The sequence below is a fragment of the Chlamydotis macqueenii genome, chromosome 3 (genome assembly GCF_036417535.1).
Source record: "Chlamydotis macqueenii isolate bChlMac1 chromosome 3, bChlMac1.mat, whole genome shotgun sequence".
Taxonomy (NCBI): domain Eukaryota; kingdom Metazoa; phylum Chordata; class Aves; order Otidiformes; family Otididae; genus Chlamydotis; species Chlamydotis macqueenii.
This window is the reverse complement of record NC_141558.1, coordinates 25,587,192-25,604,988: the sequence shown is the minus strand read 5'-3', so window position 1 is coordinate 25,604,988 and position 17,797 is coordinate 25,587,192. Positions and strand designations below refer to the sequence as shown.

General features: G+C 42.3%; 1 protein-coding gene across 2 annotated transcripts; it reads left to right on the top strand.

Annotated features, from left to right (window-relative positions):
* Positions 1 to 2,516: 2,516 nt before the first annotated feature.
* On the top strand, positions 2,517 to 16,659 carry LOC104473721 (glutathione S-transferase A4). 2 transcript variants are annotated; one of them, XM_086743826.1, is made up of 8 exons: positions 2,517 to 2,588; positions 6,840 to 6,911; positions 9,868 to 9,974; positions 10,637 to 10,688; positions 12,956 to 13,088; positions 13,440 to 13,581; positions 14,622 to 14,753; positions 16,377 to 16,659. In XM_086743826.1, the coding sequence occupies exons 2-8, from the start codon at positions 6,893 to 6,895 to the stop codon at positions 16,497 to 16,499; spliced, it is 708 nt and encodes a 235-aa protein (XP_086599952.1). In that variant the 5' UTR covers positions 2,517 to 2,588; positions 6,840 to 6,892; the 3' UTR covers positions 16,500 to 16,659. The 2 variants fall into 2 exon arrangements, with proteins under 2 accessions (XP_086599952.1, XP_010115480.2); XM_010117178.2 differs by lacking the exon at positions 2,517 to 2,588 and having other exon boundaries at positions 6,689 to 6,911.
* Positions 16,660 to 17,797: the final 1,138 nt, after the last annotated feature.

Sequence of the window (17,797 nt, the reverse complement as noted above, 5' to 3'; positions counted from 1 at the left end):
CAATAAATTGTCATAACAGTTTGTTTCCTGAGCCTCAAGAGTAAACAGCTGCCAGCCTACTGCCAAGGCACTTTCAGCTCTACCATATTTAAGGAGCTGGAACCAGCAGGCGAAGGAGGATCTGCTGACCAGTGCAACAACACAAGCAGGTAAGGGAACTGCAAGCCAGAAATGGACATGGCAGGTAATGCCACCAGTCACTCTATTTGCATATTGAGTTGTTCATTTAAAAAAAAAAAAACAAACAAAAACAAAACTAGAAGAGGTATTAAAGTTAACTCTATAGTACTTGATTAAAACTGATGTGTTAAAAACAGAACTTCTTTCAAGAGGAAGAAAAAAATGAGCATGGTAAAAATCTATGCATAGATGCTACAACTGTGAAATTCAGTTAAAATAGGAGGCTTGTCTGTTTGTGGTAAGGAAAGAAGAGATGGAACCAGTGGGTAGCAAGCTGTGCTGGTTTTGTTCAGCGAGGGGGACTATGGTTGCAGCTTCTGTAAGAAGCTGCTAGAAGTTGTTTCCCCTTTGTTCAGTGGACTTGGCAGAGCCACTGCTGGCCAAACCTGAGCCAACTGGTAGCAGAATGTTCCCTGGTAATGCATCTGCAGTAACGTATTTAAGAAGCGGAAAAACGGGGAAAAAAACCCAACAACAACATGATGTGAAGAAGCTGAGCGGGTGCAGAGAGGGGGAGACACGAGCCTTGGGGGCCTTGCAGCCCTCACCCTCTGGCCGCCTGCCGGGCAGCCGTCTGGGCCCAATTCAACCCAGCCCGGCTGCAAGAAGAGGAGAGGATATGAGATGTGAAGAGAACCTGAGAGGTGTCTGCCTGCCTGTTGCAAAGAATTTCTTGCGAGAAGAATTGTCTGCAGACGCCAAGGCCAGTGAAGAAGGAGGGGGAGCAGCCATCCTCAGCCACGCAGACCGAAAAGTGCAACCTCTATGGGAAGGACATGAAGGACAAAGCCTGGTAACTAAAGGGGGCTTATACGAAAGATGAGGAGAAACTCTTTGGCAGGGCCTATTGTGATAAGATGAGGGGTAAGGGTTTTAAAATAGAGGGAGGTAGATTCAGACTGGACATAAGGTAATTTTCTTTTACAATGTGGGTAGTAACACTGGAACAGGTTGTCCAGAGGGGTGGCTGATGCCCCATCCTTGGAAACATTCAAGGCCAGCTTGGATGGGGCTCCAAGTAACCTGACCTGGTTGAAGATGTCCCTACTCTTTGCAGGGGGGTTGGACTAGATGGGCTATAAAGGTCCCCTCCAACCGAAATCTTTCTATGATTACATTGTACAGTGACTTTAAATCTCTAAGCACTAGATGCCAGCTTTTGAACTATGACTACTTTTGTTATCAGTGGAAAGAAATAAATATCACCAGATGGCAATTTAGCTGGAAGGTATGGTTAACCTCTTAGCATATGACTGGAAGGATATCTGCAAGCCACCTAGGAGCGCAGGGCAGAGATCGGGCATCCATGTCTCCAGCAGGCCCTTCCAGGCTTTGATCTGTAAAACTGTCTTTGTTGGTGTCGGAATTTCTTATGCTGCACCCTGTGCCTGCTGCCTGCTACTCTAAGGAAAGCCTGGTCCTGGCCCCTCTGTGACTACACATCAGGTAGGTGAAGACAGCATTAAATCTTTGGCGCTTTGCTATTTATCATTTTTGTCAAAGGGCTGGAAGAAAAATTGGTACAGTTCATAGAAGATAAAAAAATAAAGTGACAATAGGGAGGAAAGGTGAAATTCAGTGAGTGATCTGAATCAGTATATATACTGGGAACAAATAAACAAGATGCATTTAGTGCAGCTAAATTCAGTTCACCTAAATTCCCACTGATGTGAGAAGCAGGAACTCGGAGGAGGAGAAGCTGAAGGACATGGTGGATAATCAGCCATATACCAGCTCCCAATGTGACACTGGTATCCAAAAAAGCTAATGTGACCTTGGTGTATAGTGGAAATTTTCAAATAGCATGGTTGTATATAACTCCATGTCCAACTCTGGCACTGACCCATAAAGTGCCCAGCTATAGGCATCACTTCTTAACCCTAGTGCAGAACTGTGGACAACTTTCTGGTTACGCTGCAGGTTCCAATTAATTTGTGTTGCTTGCCTTACAACTACTACTTTCCATTTCAGACCAATTTCTACACTGCAGCAGAACCATTTAATCTCATACCTGGAAACGTCATCCAAGAGAAGATGAAATGGCAATGTTTTCTTTTCTGGCAAGAGAAAGAGCTTCACCTCATCCTTTAGTCTTAAATGCCATAGCCTAGCACATACGACCCCAGCTGTGCCAGCCTACTCAGATACACATGAATTAGTTCAAGCATAGATCACCCCCCACACACTTGCCTTCTCAAGGAAGTAACTACCTTATTTAACTCTTGCTATTATTCAGGAGACAGTTTTGCTGTAGGAGAACCTTACTCAAGGGATGATTTGGGAGAGAACTGTTTGTTCTCGATTCCTTTGAAAACCTGCTTTGAACCATTGTTTCTGAGAAAGTCTCTGCAAGAAGGGATTGCACAGACAGCTTTGAGATGAACAGCATAACTCTCACACTTTGGAAAGTATCTCATTGTTTAAGTTCTCACAAAGAAAGGATGCCTGCATGACAAAACAAAGGTGTAACAGGAGTGTGGGTATCTTAATGTTAATTAAACAAGCACACTGTTTGTTTTTCTAGTGCAGGGTTGAGGCTGGAAAACATATATCTCCAGGATCTAGGGGTCATTTTTGTCCTACAAGAGGGACAGAGTAAGGCTTCTCTTGTTGGATACATCCTTGGTCTTCTCAAAACGAGAGATGCCTCTTCAGGCCAGACTACTGAAAACAAGCGTATAGGTTTGGGCCCTAAAGACTGATCTGTCTTTTCTGCTTGTCCTTATGTAGAAGATTAAGAATCTCCACATTCAGCAGTGAAACAGAGCGTCGTCAACACTTTTCTAACATTAATGTATTTACTGTATTTTACTTCTTACAGCTTTATCACCTTGTACATAAAGACCATACACAGTTTCAGCGTGGTTCTCAAGCAGACCAGAGCTTGTGTTTGTTATTCCTGCCATGGCAAGGGCAGTTCAGTTCTGTGTATACACACATTGAATGTGACCTCCCACTGTGCAGAGTGATGAAAATAAGCTTGTGTAAGTGAGATGATGCCTTTGTGAAGTGAGCACTGAGGTCTCCAGAGCTGTGAACTAGCTGGGCAAGATGAGCCAGATTCCTATTCCATTATCAAACTTGCATTGAAAACCTCTCCTTGGGAACAAGGGAACAAAAACAAGCGGAGCTTTGTATCTTGACCCGGTGCGCATATGACTAACCACCTTTCCTCCACTTTTAATATATCTTATATCATACCTACAGTTTCTTCTGATCATTGTTTGTTTGTAGTTTTTATGGAAATGTGGCAACTGTTGTACATGTGCAATTTATAAAACTGTCCAGGGATGCAGAAATAAACGTGAAATGCAGGTTTAGGTCATGAATATCTCCATCAACTCTATACTGGAGCAAAACTGAGAAAAGTAATTAGTTTTTTAATTCCCTTAAACCTTTTTTCCTCTTGAATCAAGCTAGTTACAATCTCGTGTTTGTCAAAATTCTGTGGGCAGAAGTCTGGCGACTGACTGAAGCTATCCTGATGGTAGAAGAGAAAGTGCTCTCCATTCTCTCCAGGCTTCCTTTTCTGCAGGTAATTAAACCAAACAGTAATACACCCATATTCATTTGAAGTTTTGAGGAAGACAAGTTAAAATGTTTGGCAGTCTCTTGCACTCTAACAGAATGCAGAAGTAATCAAGTGAGGATCGGGAAATAGAGCCAACAAAGTAAAATACAAAGATGAGAAAATGAAAAAGCAGAGCTGAGAAATGCATCTGAGAAGTGAATTAGTCCAATTTAAAAAAAAAATATTGGATAAATTATCTTTTATACATATGGTTCCAGTAAAAGAGACAGAAGGGTTTTCATCTCCCCCATCTTTTAATAGAAGTGGAATAAGACACTAAATGAAATTAAAAGTGGCAAAATACAAGCAATGAATTGCAAAATTTTCACACTGAGACTGTGGAAACTACTGTTAGAGGATGTCATCGAGGTCAGGAATTTTAAAGGATGACAGTGATAGCAAGGGTGTAATAATGAATGCTGTGAGATCGTGAAAGATATTGAACGTTCAGGGGCTAAGCAGCTCCCTAGTGCTGAAAGATTAAATTGTGAAGGGCAGATTCTCCCACTACTGATCATTGCAGAGTTTTATAGCTTGCCTGTAGACTTGTACCATCTGACTCGCATTTCTTTTCCCTGAGGTTGTACCACCTACTCTTAGGAAACTTCCTCCTCCCTCATCATCAGCCCTGAGCCACCATCTGATGAAGCTGCTTTCACAGGCTTGTGTTGGCTTGTCATGAGAACTTCTCCCACACCTATTCTTAGAAGTTGCATTGTTTTCAATTTCAGGCTTTTAAAGTAAGAGTAAGCAACACTGCCACAAAGAAGTTGTTCCTCCAGCCTGGCAGGCATTGAAAGCCACTGCCAGATGAAGAAGCTGTAGCACTAACAAATAGATTTTTTTTTTTTTTTTTTTTAAACCAGGAAATGGAGCCAGATTCCATCTGCTGTCGTTTTCAACCCCTTTTCGTACTTAAACCTTGATTCTTGTTCTTCTAGACTTGTACAATCTTGCATACACAACATGAACAAATGAATCCAATGCTGAAAACATTGCTAGAGAGCAAGCCAAGTTACATTTCACAAACTGTTATATGTTATCTACAGTAAAGGTAAAGACAGTTAGAACATTACTCATAAATGTCATTTAAAACTCATGCATCTTACAATTTTGAACATGCTACCAAACAGTGAATAAAGAGTATTTTAAAAGTGGGATAGTCCTAGGTTGTATACATCATCTGTCACTAATCTTATTTCATTGAATCTTTTCCTGTTGACAGATTGTGTAAAGAGGGTTCAAGGGAAGGAGAGAATATTTGCCTTTGAAGATAAATTAATGCTGAAATCTGTATTAGCATTACTGGGTCTTACAGAAATTCTGGTTAACTTCGGGGAAACACCAACTTCAGCGAAAACAAAACTGTTTTATAAGAGAAGAAATGGACTTATGGTCAATAAAACCTAGTTCTTTATACTTCTCAGACAAATAAATCTGTTTTTATTAAATAAAGGACAAAACCAAACAAAAATATTTTACAGGATGAGAACTGATTTAAATTTTTTTCAAGTGATCAATTTTTGTCTTTCTTTTACTGCAAAACCCGCTTTTTATTGGGAAAAACTCCCAAATTGTTGTCCAGCTTTATAACTGCTCAACATCAGATAAAAATAGGATTAAAATTTCTGCTTTCTTTTCTATAGCCTCTTTGAAAAGAAAAAGGTTCTTTAAACCTAAGCTTAGATTATTAATAGTTTTAGTTATAACAATGCACATAAACTGAGAGTCCTGGAAAGTTTCACAGCACACACCAAAGATCAAACAGAGGAACTTACACACTTACACAAGTTTCTATCAAAATATGAAGTTATTGTAATACATGAGTTGAGATAAATATTTCACAATGGAATTTGTACTACTAAGGTTATTTTTCAGTTGGCTTTGAAGACTTGATCTTGCCTATATAAATCAGCCTTTTGACCATATTGAGACACTTGGATCAATAAAGACTAAACAATCCAAATAACAACATTCTGTAAACTGCCTTTCCACTTAAGCTCTGCTTGCCACCAGCACAATGGGTCTAAATCAGAATTAGGCTTACTGTTTTCAGACCTTTCTGTGCTGGTGGTCTGGATAAGTGCCAAACAGCTTACAGAAATATGTCTGAGGGTGAATACAGGCGTGGTTAACATTGTCCTTGGGCAGTCAGCAACGCTTCCAGGACAGAAACAGAGCAGTTGCTTAAGGTTTGCAGCAAGTTTAGGCTTGAGTGACACATAATTTGTTCTAACTATTCATGTGGACTCTAATTTTTTATCACAGTGGTGGTGTGCTTCAGCTTAGGAGCTCCATAAGCAGCATGGAGAGAATCCTCCTAACTCGCCTTGTTTAATTTTCTAGTGGCAGTTATATACCCTGTTCCCACCTCTGCAAGGATGCTGCTGGAAGCTGGAATCAAGCATGGTCCCCCAAGACAGCTGCTTAGTGGTTTGTGAGGACCACAGGGCGGTATGTTTCGAGAAGACTTTGGACTTGTCTAACCTAAGGCACAACGAAGTCTGTCCACAGAGCACAGTGGGAACTTGACATGCCAGGGCATGGTATATACACCACTTAAAATCTGCCTATGCCCAGCTCAAGATCACCTAAGTGGTACCTGGGCTCCATGCCAGCTGCCTGAATACTCACAGGCATGGCTCAACAAATTATTTATAAAATAAACTTATTTTGTTTTCTGCTCTAGAGGTTTACAGAATAGCTATTCAATCTCTAGGTAACAGTAACCTCATTGATACAATACCTTCAGATGTCAAAGGAGCTATATAATCACATTATGAAAGGCTGTGCTGGAAGCAAAATAAAAAGAGAACGAGGAGTAAAGTCTGGCAAACAGGAATGTGTGGAAGTGGAACAAGTCAAAGTTGCATGTGGCCATGTTCAGCAAATTCAAAAAGCATCAGAACACTTTACTTGAAAACTCATTCCTGAGCTTCAAATCAGAGACCTCTTCCTCCCGTTCTTCTTTGCTATCAAGCCTACTGCTGCCATCGGCAGCATTTGAGACTGCTGAAAGGACAAGGAGACAATGGTTACTTGCACTCTCTTCTGTGGTCACTGTTCCTAAACCAACTCTTGCACACAGGTACGTGGTGACACCAAGGACCTCAAAAGCAGGACCAGATTAATCTTAATTCAATGCTGTCATCATTGACAGGTATGAACAAATGCTCCTTTCTGACTTAGCTATCCCTTCTTGTATGTGCCTCACTCCCTTTAAACATCCCTTCCAACCCAAACTGTTCTATTCTTCTAGTGGTTTAGGCATATGGGGACCGATGGCTGGCACTGCTGCCAGCTAGCATGGTACAGCGGGCGTTTACACCACGCTAAGTGGTGTCACATTCACACAGGGTGAGTTGTGACATAAAAACTGCTCACCTGTTTTTTATACCAAATTATCACTAAGTAAGTTTGATACTGGCGAACTGTACTTCAAAGTAATTGAGCGCTGTTATCCCCTACTTTAAGTATCTTTTCTATGCATTATAGCACTAAAAATAAAAACCTCAGTCACTGTTAAACATTGAAATAAACCTAGAAACTTCAGTGCTTAGTCTTTAAATGGCTACTATTACCCTAAATATGACCCAGAAAAATCTAGAATTTTCTCAGTGTTTCAAAATCCCTTGCCCTTGTATTTGGGTAAAACACCTCAATACTTCCCTGAGAGCAGTTGGGATAGATGGCTACCATAGAAACTGTGAGGCTACCCACATGGTATAGTCAAATCAGCAAACTGAAAAAGAAAGAAAGTCTTTGCCTTGGGTGGCAATTTTCAGAGATGTACGCCTTTAAGGTGGGTACTGCTAGCTTAATAACAACTTCTCTCTAATTGGGTATGGCTGGAAACTCCCCCTGGGCTCCAAAGTTTAAACACCCTGGGGAACCTGTCTGTGCTGGGTGGAGGCTGAGTTAAGGTTAGGAGGTAAGTACTAACTTACAATTTCCTCTTTCTTACAGTGTTTGAGTGACTATTGATCGTGAAGCTACTTCCAAATTTATTAGGGCATCTGTTGGGGCAATGTATGTTCTCTGCTGTCTTTAGTTCATGTGCCAGGTAGACTAAGCGTGGCTTAATAGTTACTCACCAGCTGGAAGCCACAGGAGAGAGAAAGTGAGAGAAAGATGGTTTATAACCAGGAAATGAATCCTATGGTGCAGTTCAGAGCTGAGCAAGGCAGGTGTGAAACCCCTGAGTGGGGAAGGTATGGAAGGCAGAGGTCTGTGGGAGAATGCAGTGCAAGGCTCCAGCACCGTGGCTATTACTTCTCCGTTTGAGCAGGAAAGCTGGCCCACTTGGTATGCTGGACTCCACTCCCAGCTCCGGAGCTAAAGGGCACTTCCTACTAATGCAAATAATGCTGTGTCCTCTCTTAAGGAATTCTCACATCACTGAGAAGCATCCTCAGAGGAATTCAGGACAGGCGTGTTGTTAAGGCTCACTAGGAAATCATAAATCATAGGATGGTTACGGTTGGAAGGGGCCCTCAAGGGTCATCTAGTCCAACGCACCTGCAAGGAGCAGGGACACCTCCAACTAGATCAGGTTGCTCAGAGCCCCGTCCAAACTGGCTTTGAATGTTTCCAGGGATGGGGCATCCACCACCTCTCTGGGCAACCTGCTCCAGTGTTCTACCACCCTCAGCATAAAAAAATTCTTCCTAATATCTAATCTAAATCTACCTCCCTCTATTTTGAAACCATTACCCCTTGTCCTGTCACAACAGGCCCTACTGAGCAGTGTATCCACATCTTTCTTTAGGCCCCCTTGAGGTACTGGAAGACCGCTATCAGGTCTCCCTGGAGCCTCCTCTTCTCCAGGCTGAACAGCCCCAACTCTCTCATAAGAGAGACATACCATAAGAGAGGTGCTCCAGCCCTCTGATCATCTTCATGGCCCTCCTCCGGACCCTCTCCAACAGGTCCATGTCCTTCTGATGTTGGGGGCTCCAGAACTGGACACAGTACTCCAGGTGGGGTCTCACCAGAACAGAGTAGAGGGGGAGAATCACCTTCCTTGACCTGCTGGCCACACTCCTCTTGATGCAGCCCAGGATGCAGTTGGCCTTCTGGGCTGCAAGGGCGCATTGCCAGCTCATGTTGAGTTTCTCATCTCTACTCTGGTTTCTGAGCCATTAGGATTAGGATACCCATTTTTAAGCTTTTTTTCTCCCAATCATTAGTGTATGATACTAACATCTTTGTGATATGATACTAACATCTTTGCCTGTTCCATTTTTTTAATAATCAGGGCAATGAAGCACAGAGAAATTAAGGCCTGGATTTGCAAACACTTATATTCAAGTGTCAGCACAAATAGTCCAGCTGATTGTCCCTATGCATGAAACAGCTCAATACGGATGTGCACTCTGCTCTACTCGTGGTGCAGAGAGGGGTGCTGTTACAGGAAGTTTCAGGCAGCCTCTGATCTGCCAATCCTTGGTGCCCTGGGGGGATGCTTTTGGGGGCACCTGAAGCCAATGCAGTGAGGTTCTAGATCTGGCTTTGAGGGACACCTCAAGGGTGCCATAAACAGCAAGGAAACAGGCTGTAGCCATTCAATAGGACCACCAAGGAAGCTCAGCCTGTTTCATGGAATAAAGGGAAGATGCCCCTGCTTGAGGAAAGAAGTGGATGGCAGTTGAAGCTGCAAAATGCGCTCTGACATCTGGCAAACAAAGATAGACAAATTTCAGCATACCAGTAAAACATGTTTTCCTTTTCTTTTCATCTTTTCAATGAGGATGATGACAATGAGGATGAGTGAGTAACTCCCCTGAGGACGTGGTAGGATTTTCAGCAGCTTTGTAATAATTGTTGTAAAATGCAGCAAGGTTCCCCCTGTAGCTCGGGACTCATACCACTTGTTTAAACATGTCCGTGTTTGCTAATAAACATAACAAACCTCCCTAGTAGCACTGGGGAAGGCTTTACAGATCCATGCATCTTTCCTTTCCTAGTGCAGGCTGTGTGGTGTCACTGGTCTATCTCTCATTTTATCGTTTAAGCTTCAACAGGTATAGTGAGAACAAAAGGCGCGCTCTCCCCTCAAAATAATGATACTTACACCTGGTTTATGAGATGCTGTTTTCTACTTAATATTTTTTCAGGGAACTGGGAGCTCAGAAGCATGTCAGGGAAGCCCAGGCTTACCTACCTTAATGGAAGGGGGCGAATGGAGCCCATACGGTGGCTGTTGGGAGCAGCGGGCGTGGAGGTGAGTTGACACTCGGTACAGTGTTCCAGACTGGTGTTTTCAACTGGCCTCAGTAAGAGCAATTTAACATGCACCTGGAGGAGAAACAGCTGCAAGAGGGTGGCTAAATTCCTTTGGCCAATGCCACTGCATGTTTGTAACTACCTTGTTTGAGTGTTAATATTTGGGATGCAAACTCAGTGGAGCTTGGAGTTTATTAGAGCTAGCATCAGTTCCCTGAAGTAATTAATCATAATGGGTCAAAATGGGGATTTATATAAAAGCCCTTAATTAATCTGAGTTTTCCAGCTGTGCAAAACCACCTTAACTCAGTCTCTCTTTAGTTTGCAGTTACAATGCATTGTTGACTTACGTGCCCTGGAGTGGGATTAGAAATAGTTGATTTACCTTGTGCTTCCCTTGGCACTGGCTGCAACCTGTTTTCTTCCTGTAAATATCTGTACTCTGTTTCTACCTGCACTTAGGTTATTTCTGAATCAGTGCCCTGAGGCAGAAGTGGCCAGGCCCTTCCCAGGCTGCTCCTCCCCAGCTGTGAGGATGTGTGGAGGACCCTCAGGACATCTGGGGCCCTGCAGCACTGTTGAAGATGGTTACGTGCAGTCACTTACAGAAGAACAATGTTCAAATACAGCAATGTAATTCTATTCTCTGTCCTTTTTCAGTTTGAAGAAACTTTTTTGGAAACAAGAGAGGAGTATGAAAAGTTAATCAAAGGTAAGAATCCTGATACCTGAGGCTTGGTCCTTTAAAAAATTGCTCCAATTTAGCTAAATCTGTGGTTTAAAATTAGTTTATTTAAACCAGTGCAAAATTCTAGGTGCACACCTAGAATACTGAAATACTAGTTTTGAGTAACTAGTTCTTTCTAGTGCCAAACAACTCCTATAAGTGAAAAGCTGCAGCTTCTGTGAGTGTGTTTATTGTGGTACTTTAAACAGGAGTAGCAAACATTCCTATTTAACGCAACTTAATTATCTATGCTGTTGAACCATTAGCATGGTTCGTGGCACATTTTTGGTCCAGGGCAAATAGCACTTCCTGAAGCAATTCCTAGGCATCATTTGGGAGTTGTCTCAAGCCAAAGGTCATTTCCAAGATGTCATTTAAATGTGACCACTGTGCTCTATAGGCAGAGAGAGAGCTAAATAGAGTGAATGTGGTCAGTCTGTGCCAGCTGGCCTGAGCTGTTGTTGACTGGTATAGATGCACCTGTATGTTGGTTCTGAACCTCAGTGAGTTAATAAATGAAAGGCTGGCATGGCACCAAAATCCCCAGGAAAGCCAGTTTTCTTTTGTGCTAGGCTCTGTGCGAACACACTGGTGACAGTCCTAAGCAGGATAAGCCTGAGCTATGAAGCTTGCCCCAGTTAAAAACAGGGAGACAGCGGGGAGACCTGTGGAAAGTCTGACATGGTCAAAGCAGCAAGACAGAAAGACTTCATGTCAACCTTTGGAGTTAGAGCAGTTCCCAAACACCAGTGACAAATAGTAGTCAGTGTCACTGACAAATAGTTTTGTTGGTGACAAAACAATCTAGGTGATTGTTTTCTAATGTATGCTTTGTGGACCACCTTCCGACAGCACAATCCAATTTGCAAAATGACTGGCAAACTGCTTTTAATCTTGCATATATATTCTATGCAGTGGTTATATGAAGTGGTTCTTACTGCAAAGTGAAGAGAAGCAATCTGCTACTGGTCATAAGAGAGAAATCCCTCTGTTCTGTAGAAAAGAAACAAACCCTGCACTCAGTTCACTCACACTTGCTGCATCACTTTCTGGCCAGGGCCAGGGCCAGAAAGTCAGATTTTATTTTTCATTTCACATCCTTCTGCTGAAAAATATCCTTACAGAGCTGTTAGTTTTCTAAGATTCACATACAGAATGAGTGAAGAATGTTTATTAATTCTAGTCTAGCAAAGTATTTTAATAGCTCTATGGACAAAAAAGCAAACATATGCCTGCTAAAATGAACCCTTATACCAGAAAGAAGGATGCACTGAGAGGATTAAAATTGAGCAATTAAAATAAATTACTAACTTTGAGCAATGCAAAGTGGCAGCTGCCTAGTTGGATTTGGAGTTTTGCCATGATTTTAACAGGGCGGGATTGTTCTCTGGATGCCCTTAATGTGTAAACGGAGAAGGGAGTATCTCCAAAGACAGTGAATTAAGCAAGCAGAAAACTGGTCTAGAAAAGGCTGATTTTGCTATGCTGGGTCTCTATGTCAGCTTAGCTTTCAGAGCTGCCTCGCTGAAGGCTCAGACAAACACTCCTACCAGCACAAGGAGAAAATGGAACCACAAAGATGTATCTAAATACGCTTAAATATTGCAGAGTGACGCTGAGGAGAGGCCTGTAATGAAAACCTACTGGGACTCCTCTCTTGTCCCTGGAGTAATGGTGTAAAACAGTTAAGCTGCTGCCACAGTGCCTGCCTCTAACTCTGTAGCTTCACAATGTTTAAAGTGGCCTGACTTCTTCCTTTATCCCAGTAGTGCGGTCTTGCTGTGGTACCGACCCCTCTCATTCTTTCTACTCGTGCGTATATATCCCTGACAGGGAACAGAGCTGCATTCAAAATAACGGCATTGGTTTTTTTTAAGTTCAGATTTAATACAGATATTTTTTCTCCTCTGATCCCTTGGGCTGAGAGTGCTGGTTCAGGCTTTTCCTGCCAGCGTGAGGCTGGGTCAGAAGCCCAAAGGAGCTGGCACGGCTTGCTCCGCCGGCCAGTGAAAGCAATGCCGTAAAGCAAGGGGCCCTGTTGCACCACGATGACCTTGCTTCAAAAGCGTGCTGCAAGCTCGTCAATGTTTGATCTTTCCCACAAAGTTAATTTACTCCATGGAGTTTTACAGTTAGGGCAAGACATCAATGATTTTCTACACGGCAAAATAAATATGCTCAGTCTCTCGCTGTCCTGTAAAGCTAGCAGTCTAAGAGGAACTAACCAGCTTTCCTTCAACTTTCCACCCTAGGTGGATCCCTGCTGTTCCAGCAAGTGCCCCTGGTTGAGATCGATGGGATGAAGATGGTACAGACCAGAGCCATCCTCAGCTACATAGCAGGGAAATACAATCTCTATGGGAAAGACCTGAAGGAGAGAGCCTTGTACCGTAACACCTCCTTTCACTTAACGAGCAATCTGTTATTTGATAGCTGCATTATATATAAGAAATTCAATCCCATAAATCCAGTAGAAAAACATGAGAAAGGCTAACAGAATAAAAAGCAAGGACTCTAGCCTTTGCTTAGGTTTTAACCACTGCTTCTGAAATGCTGCTGAGCAGAAACAGGCTTTTAGTCCTTTTAAAAATTATTTATCTTTAGATTATGCTTAGTTTGGCTGTGAAAATTGGCACTATGGTGGTGATATAAAATTTCTATAAGTTGTCTTGGTTAACTGTGAAACAGACAAAATAAGTTCTGCACTCTCTTCTACTGTCTCTCTCCCACCAACAGGATTGACATGTATGTGGAAGGAATAACAGATCTGATGCAAATGATCTTGATGTTTCCTTTCTCTCCACCTGAGGAAAAGGAGAAAAACTTTAACTCAATTAAGGAGAAGGCAACTAACAGGTATTTCCCCGTCTTCGAAAAGGTATGTGACAGTGTCTGTAAAACTTGTATTTACAATTATTAAAAAGTTTCCCCAAAATAAGAACATGTTTGTAGTGCAGGTCAGTTCCAAATCCTCAGCATTCTTAGCTCTCAAAAAGCAGGGGAAATACCGCAGCATGTTTTCTCTATTTGTTGGCTTGTGTTGTCAGGGCTGTGGTATTTGAACATCTGCAAAACAAAAAAAGCAACATGTTTTCAGCTAAACAGCAAAACTTTTCACTAAAGTAAAAGCAAGCACATATGATTTCTTTTTTTCCTTGAGGGGATAGTTACACACTTATATTTATTTAGAGCACAACTCTCTGCTATACTTAATTTCAGTTGGAACATTTTAATTAGAAGAATGCAAAAATCCCTTGCAAATAAATAAGGTAGAGAGATTAGGAGTACTTTAGTAAAACAACAGTCTTAAATTTCTGCACATCCCACTTTCGAAAACAACAAAACAAACCCCTATGACTCAGGCATCTGGCAACATTTCTCACTTTTGTAGCATTCATCTAGTTTTGATGGAAAACAATAATAAAGGCTGAGCATCCTACAAGTTCTTATGACTACAGTAACTTATTCCCAAAGGCAGGGATCTTCTTTGGTTAGCTATGGTAATTCTGCATTTCTGAGTTTGCTTCCTGGTATCAATATTGGACATAATTTTAAATGTAATATCTAAATGGCAATTTTATAAATTCTCCAAGTTACTCTTTAGTTCCTCCATTATCCCTATTTCTAATTCTGACTGCTACTAGTCTACTTAAGCATGTGGTTTTGTCCCTGTTCCCAGTGCCTGTCATCATCCATCATTACCAAGTGACCAAACTTTGTAGTCTGTGTACTACAAGAAGTCAGATTTTTTCCCAACAACAATGAAGTGATTTAGGTTCACAGCTTCCAGCTGCAAACTCCACCCTGATATTTCAGACATAATCATTGTTCAGCTCTACAGCTGTGCTGCCAGGCTTAGCTGCCAGGCATCATCTGTCCCATTCTCATCTGCAGCCTCCATTCTCTTGTGTTCTACAGGTTTTGAAACAACATGGCCAAGATTTTCTCGTGGGCAACAAATGCAGCTGGGCAGATGTTCAGTTAATTGAAGCCATTTTAGCAGTGGAGGAGAAAATACCTGCTGTGCTGTTGGCGTTTCCTCAGTTGCAGGTAACTTCGTTACTGGGCATGCTGGTATTCAGGAGGCAGAGGGCAATCCTGAAGTGATCATCTCTCCGTGCTATGTAAATCAGGAGCGTGGGCTCTTTGAGGAACTGTCACTATTGTATGTTTGCTTAACAACAAGCACAAGAGCAAACTGATTTAGTTTGTTGTAAGACACTGTGCTCCTGATTAAGCACAGAGCCTATCCCTCTTTCAGCAGTATATGCCTCCTCAATAGAAAAAAAAATAATGTAATCCCAAGGGAATCACTGATCTAAGCTGCCCTGTTTTCACTTTCCTGCTTCGTGCCAGTAGATGCTGTCTGATACCAGACAACAAATGAAGTCTGTGATACAGGTTGACAGGTTAGAATAAGGTGCAGTGTGCCATCTGCTGTACTGGCTGGTATTAGAATTTTGGGATCACAGTAGTCTTGCCTCATTTCTGCCTTTTACAGTATGACTAGAAACTCAAGCCTTAGCATTAAGCCACAGTTTTCTTTCAATAACCAACTATACAATCAAGGATGAATTTTCTACTTTTGTTCCATCTACAAAGTCTGAAACCAAGCAGAAGTGAGGCACTTATGCTGTGAGATTGGATCAGAAATCAGAAACCCCCAGGCATGCAGCACGCTATAGGGCACACTGCATGGGCAAGCCTGTGGCATGACCTGCAGGAATCATTGAGAGGTGAGACACAGTGGCCCAAAGTAGTCTGTGACTGGGAAAAAGCAGATGGTGTTCAATAGTCCTCCCATGTGCCTGTAATCACAGTAATAATGCAGTGTAGGCAATGTGAATTCAGATTGAGGATGCAAGGCTTGAGGTCATGCTTCGTTGTGCTTACAAACTGTTAATTTGAGGGGTGCACTCAAAGGCTTTGGCTTTATTCCCATTGACAAAAGAAACAGTTCAGCATCAGACTATGACAGTTAGGTTTTCTGGTGGGAAATGATGAGGAAAAGGGCTTTGGTTTTTCTTTTAATTACTTTTTAAAATGTTTTAAAATCTCAAGCCCAACACTTCAAGCCTGAATGTAGGCACTTCAGCACTAAGTGGGCAGTAACGTGTGTCAGATTTTATCCCATATGCAGTTTTGCAACCTCACGTAATTCTTGCCTCTAGCTCCCATCTTCTGGCAAGATATCTTAGCCACTAGGCATGGCTAAGATAGCCACGCTTTGACTTATGGAGAGATTCCTTCACTGCCAGAAGGGAAAAAAATCTAGAATTGGCGGTTACTTATTTCGCAGTTTTTACTTTTCTTGCTCCTTCTTGTATTTCCCCCTTATTCTTCCAGTGCTTGTAACAAAGAAGAAATTATGCTTATATATATGCCAGCAAGAACTGGCTGTCGCTCTGTGAAGCTCCTCTCCCTTAGCCCCATTTTTAGAAGAGGCTCTTGTGTATCTAAGATTGCTTATCTAACCATGGGGTCTCCAGCTGCTTGCGATCTGCATCAGTGAGTCCTCTCTGACTGTCTGTACAATGAGATGTTTCTGGATCCTTGATTCAGATGCCTTAATACAGGCATTTCTTGCCACCTGAGATGCCCAGCTCTTCCCTAATCCTAGTTCTGGATAGGAGAATGGAACTTCTCTCTGACTCTGTTGGTTTTATTTTATAGGCTTTTAAAATAAGAATGAGCAATATGCCTACAATTAAGAAGTTCCTACAGCCTGGCAGCCCAAGGAAACCCCCACCAGATGATCATTATGTAGAAACTGTGTTGAAGATTTTTAAGAACTGAATGCTTTGCTACCTTCAGTGTGACCCAAAATACTGACTTCCCTCCCCCAAACCCAATCCCCAAACCAAAGGAAGTAGGAAGCTCAGTAAATTTGTATTGTTGTAGTTAAAACCAATGGTAAAAAAAAAAAAAAAAAGAGCTCAAAACTGAAATAAAGCATTCTGATAACTCTGGCAATGTGACAGCAGATTTGTCTTTATTGATATCAAATGCTTGGCAAAACATGAAACCAAGGGAAAATGGAAGCAAAGAACTATTTGTAGAGTAGGGAATTTATTCATTCAGAAAAAGACCGATGCAATGTTAGTATTGTCAGAATGTAACTGGTTGAAGAAGGTATTTTCTGGATAAGATATATTGCATTATTTTTACAGTATTGTGTGAGTGAAACTTTTGATTTAGTATTAGTTTCATTCTGTTGTTACCAAAGCCAAATCTCTTTGGTTTCTCACACTTCCCAGGTCTTGCCTAGGAACAAGCTCTCATAATGTTCCATTATTTTCTTCCTCTAACTGTTTAATGGGATTCTTCCAGGCCATGTTAGTTCATTGCTCCCAGAGTCTGTGCACTTCTTCACATGATCAGCCTCTTCCAAGGATGGGGAGGGCAGAGCCACATCCTCAAACAGACAATCACTCAAGTTCAATATTTGTTCATGCTTCTTTCTGTGCATACATTTGCCATTTTAGGGGACTCTCGGCTACTTCCTAGCTGCAGTTCTGGACACCAATGGCCAGCTGCATCTTCGTCCTAGTAAAACAAGAAGGACTAGGCTCCATTTGCTGGCTCTGAGGCCATATACACTCTATTAAACTCTCTTACTCCCCAAAGTGCAACCACATCCAAACAGCTTGTTGTGGCTGGGCCCTGATGTTGACTGACTGAGGCTGAGAGCTGTCTGTGAGAGCAGCGAGCACAGACCAATAACCCTTGAGCAAGCTGCCGTCAATTCAGTAACAGAGGATGGCGTCTTCCAGCACCCGTGCCCTGGTACTGCCTTGTGTTTGACGTGATCTTTGGAGAACTCCAGAGGGCAAAAGCTGAGCCTGAGCTCCCACTTTGCACAGAGTGAAATGCAGGCAGCTGAGGGGTGCTGCTGCTGCGGCGGCACTGTGGGCCAGCACCTGCCCTTGTGGCAGTGGTGGGACTGGTGACAACAAGGTGTTTGTGGCTCCTTCCAGCGAGGCCTGTCTGCAACGGTGGAGGCGATTCACTGAGTGGCAATGGGGAAGGGAGGTGTGGGGTCACAGAGCAAGGCAGCTTTCATGGCTCGGACAGCTCAGGTGCATTAAAGGAGT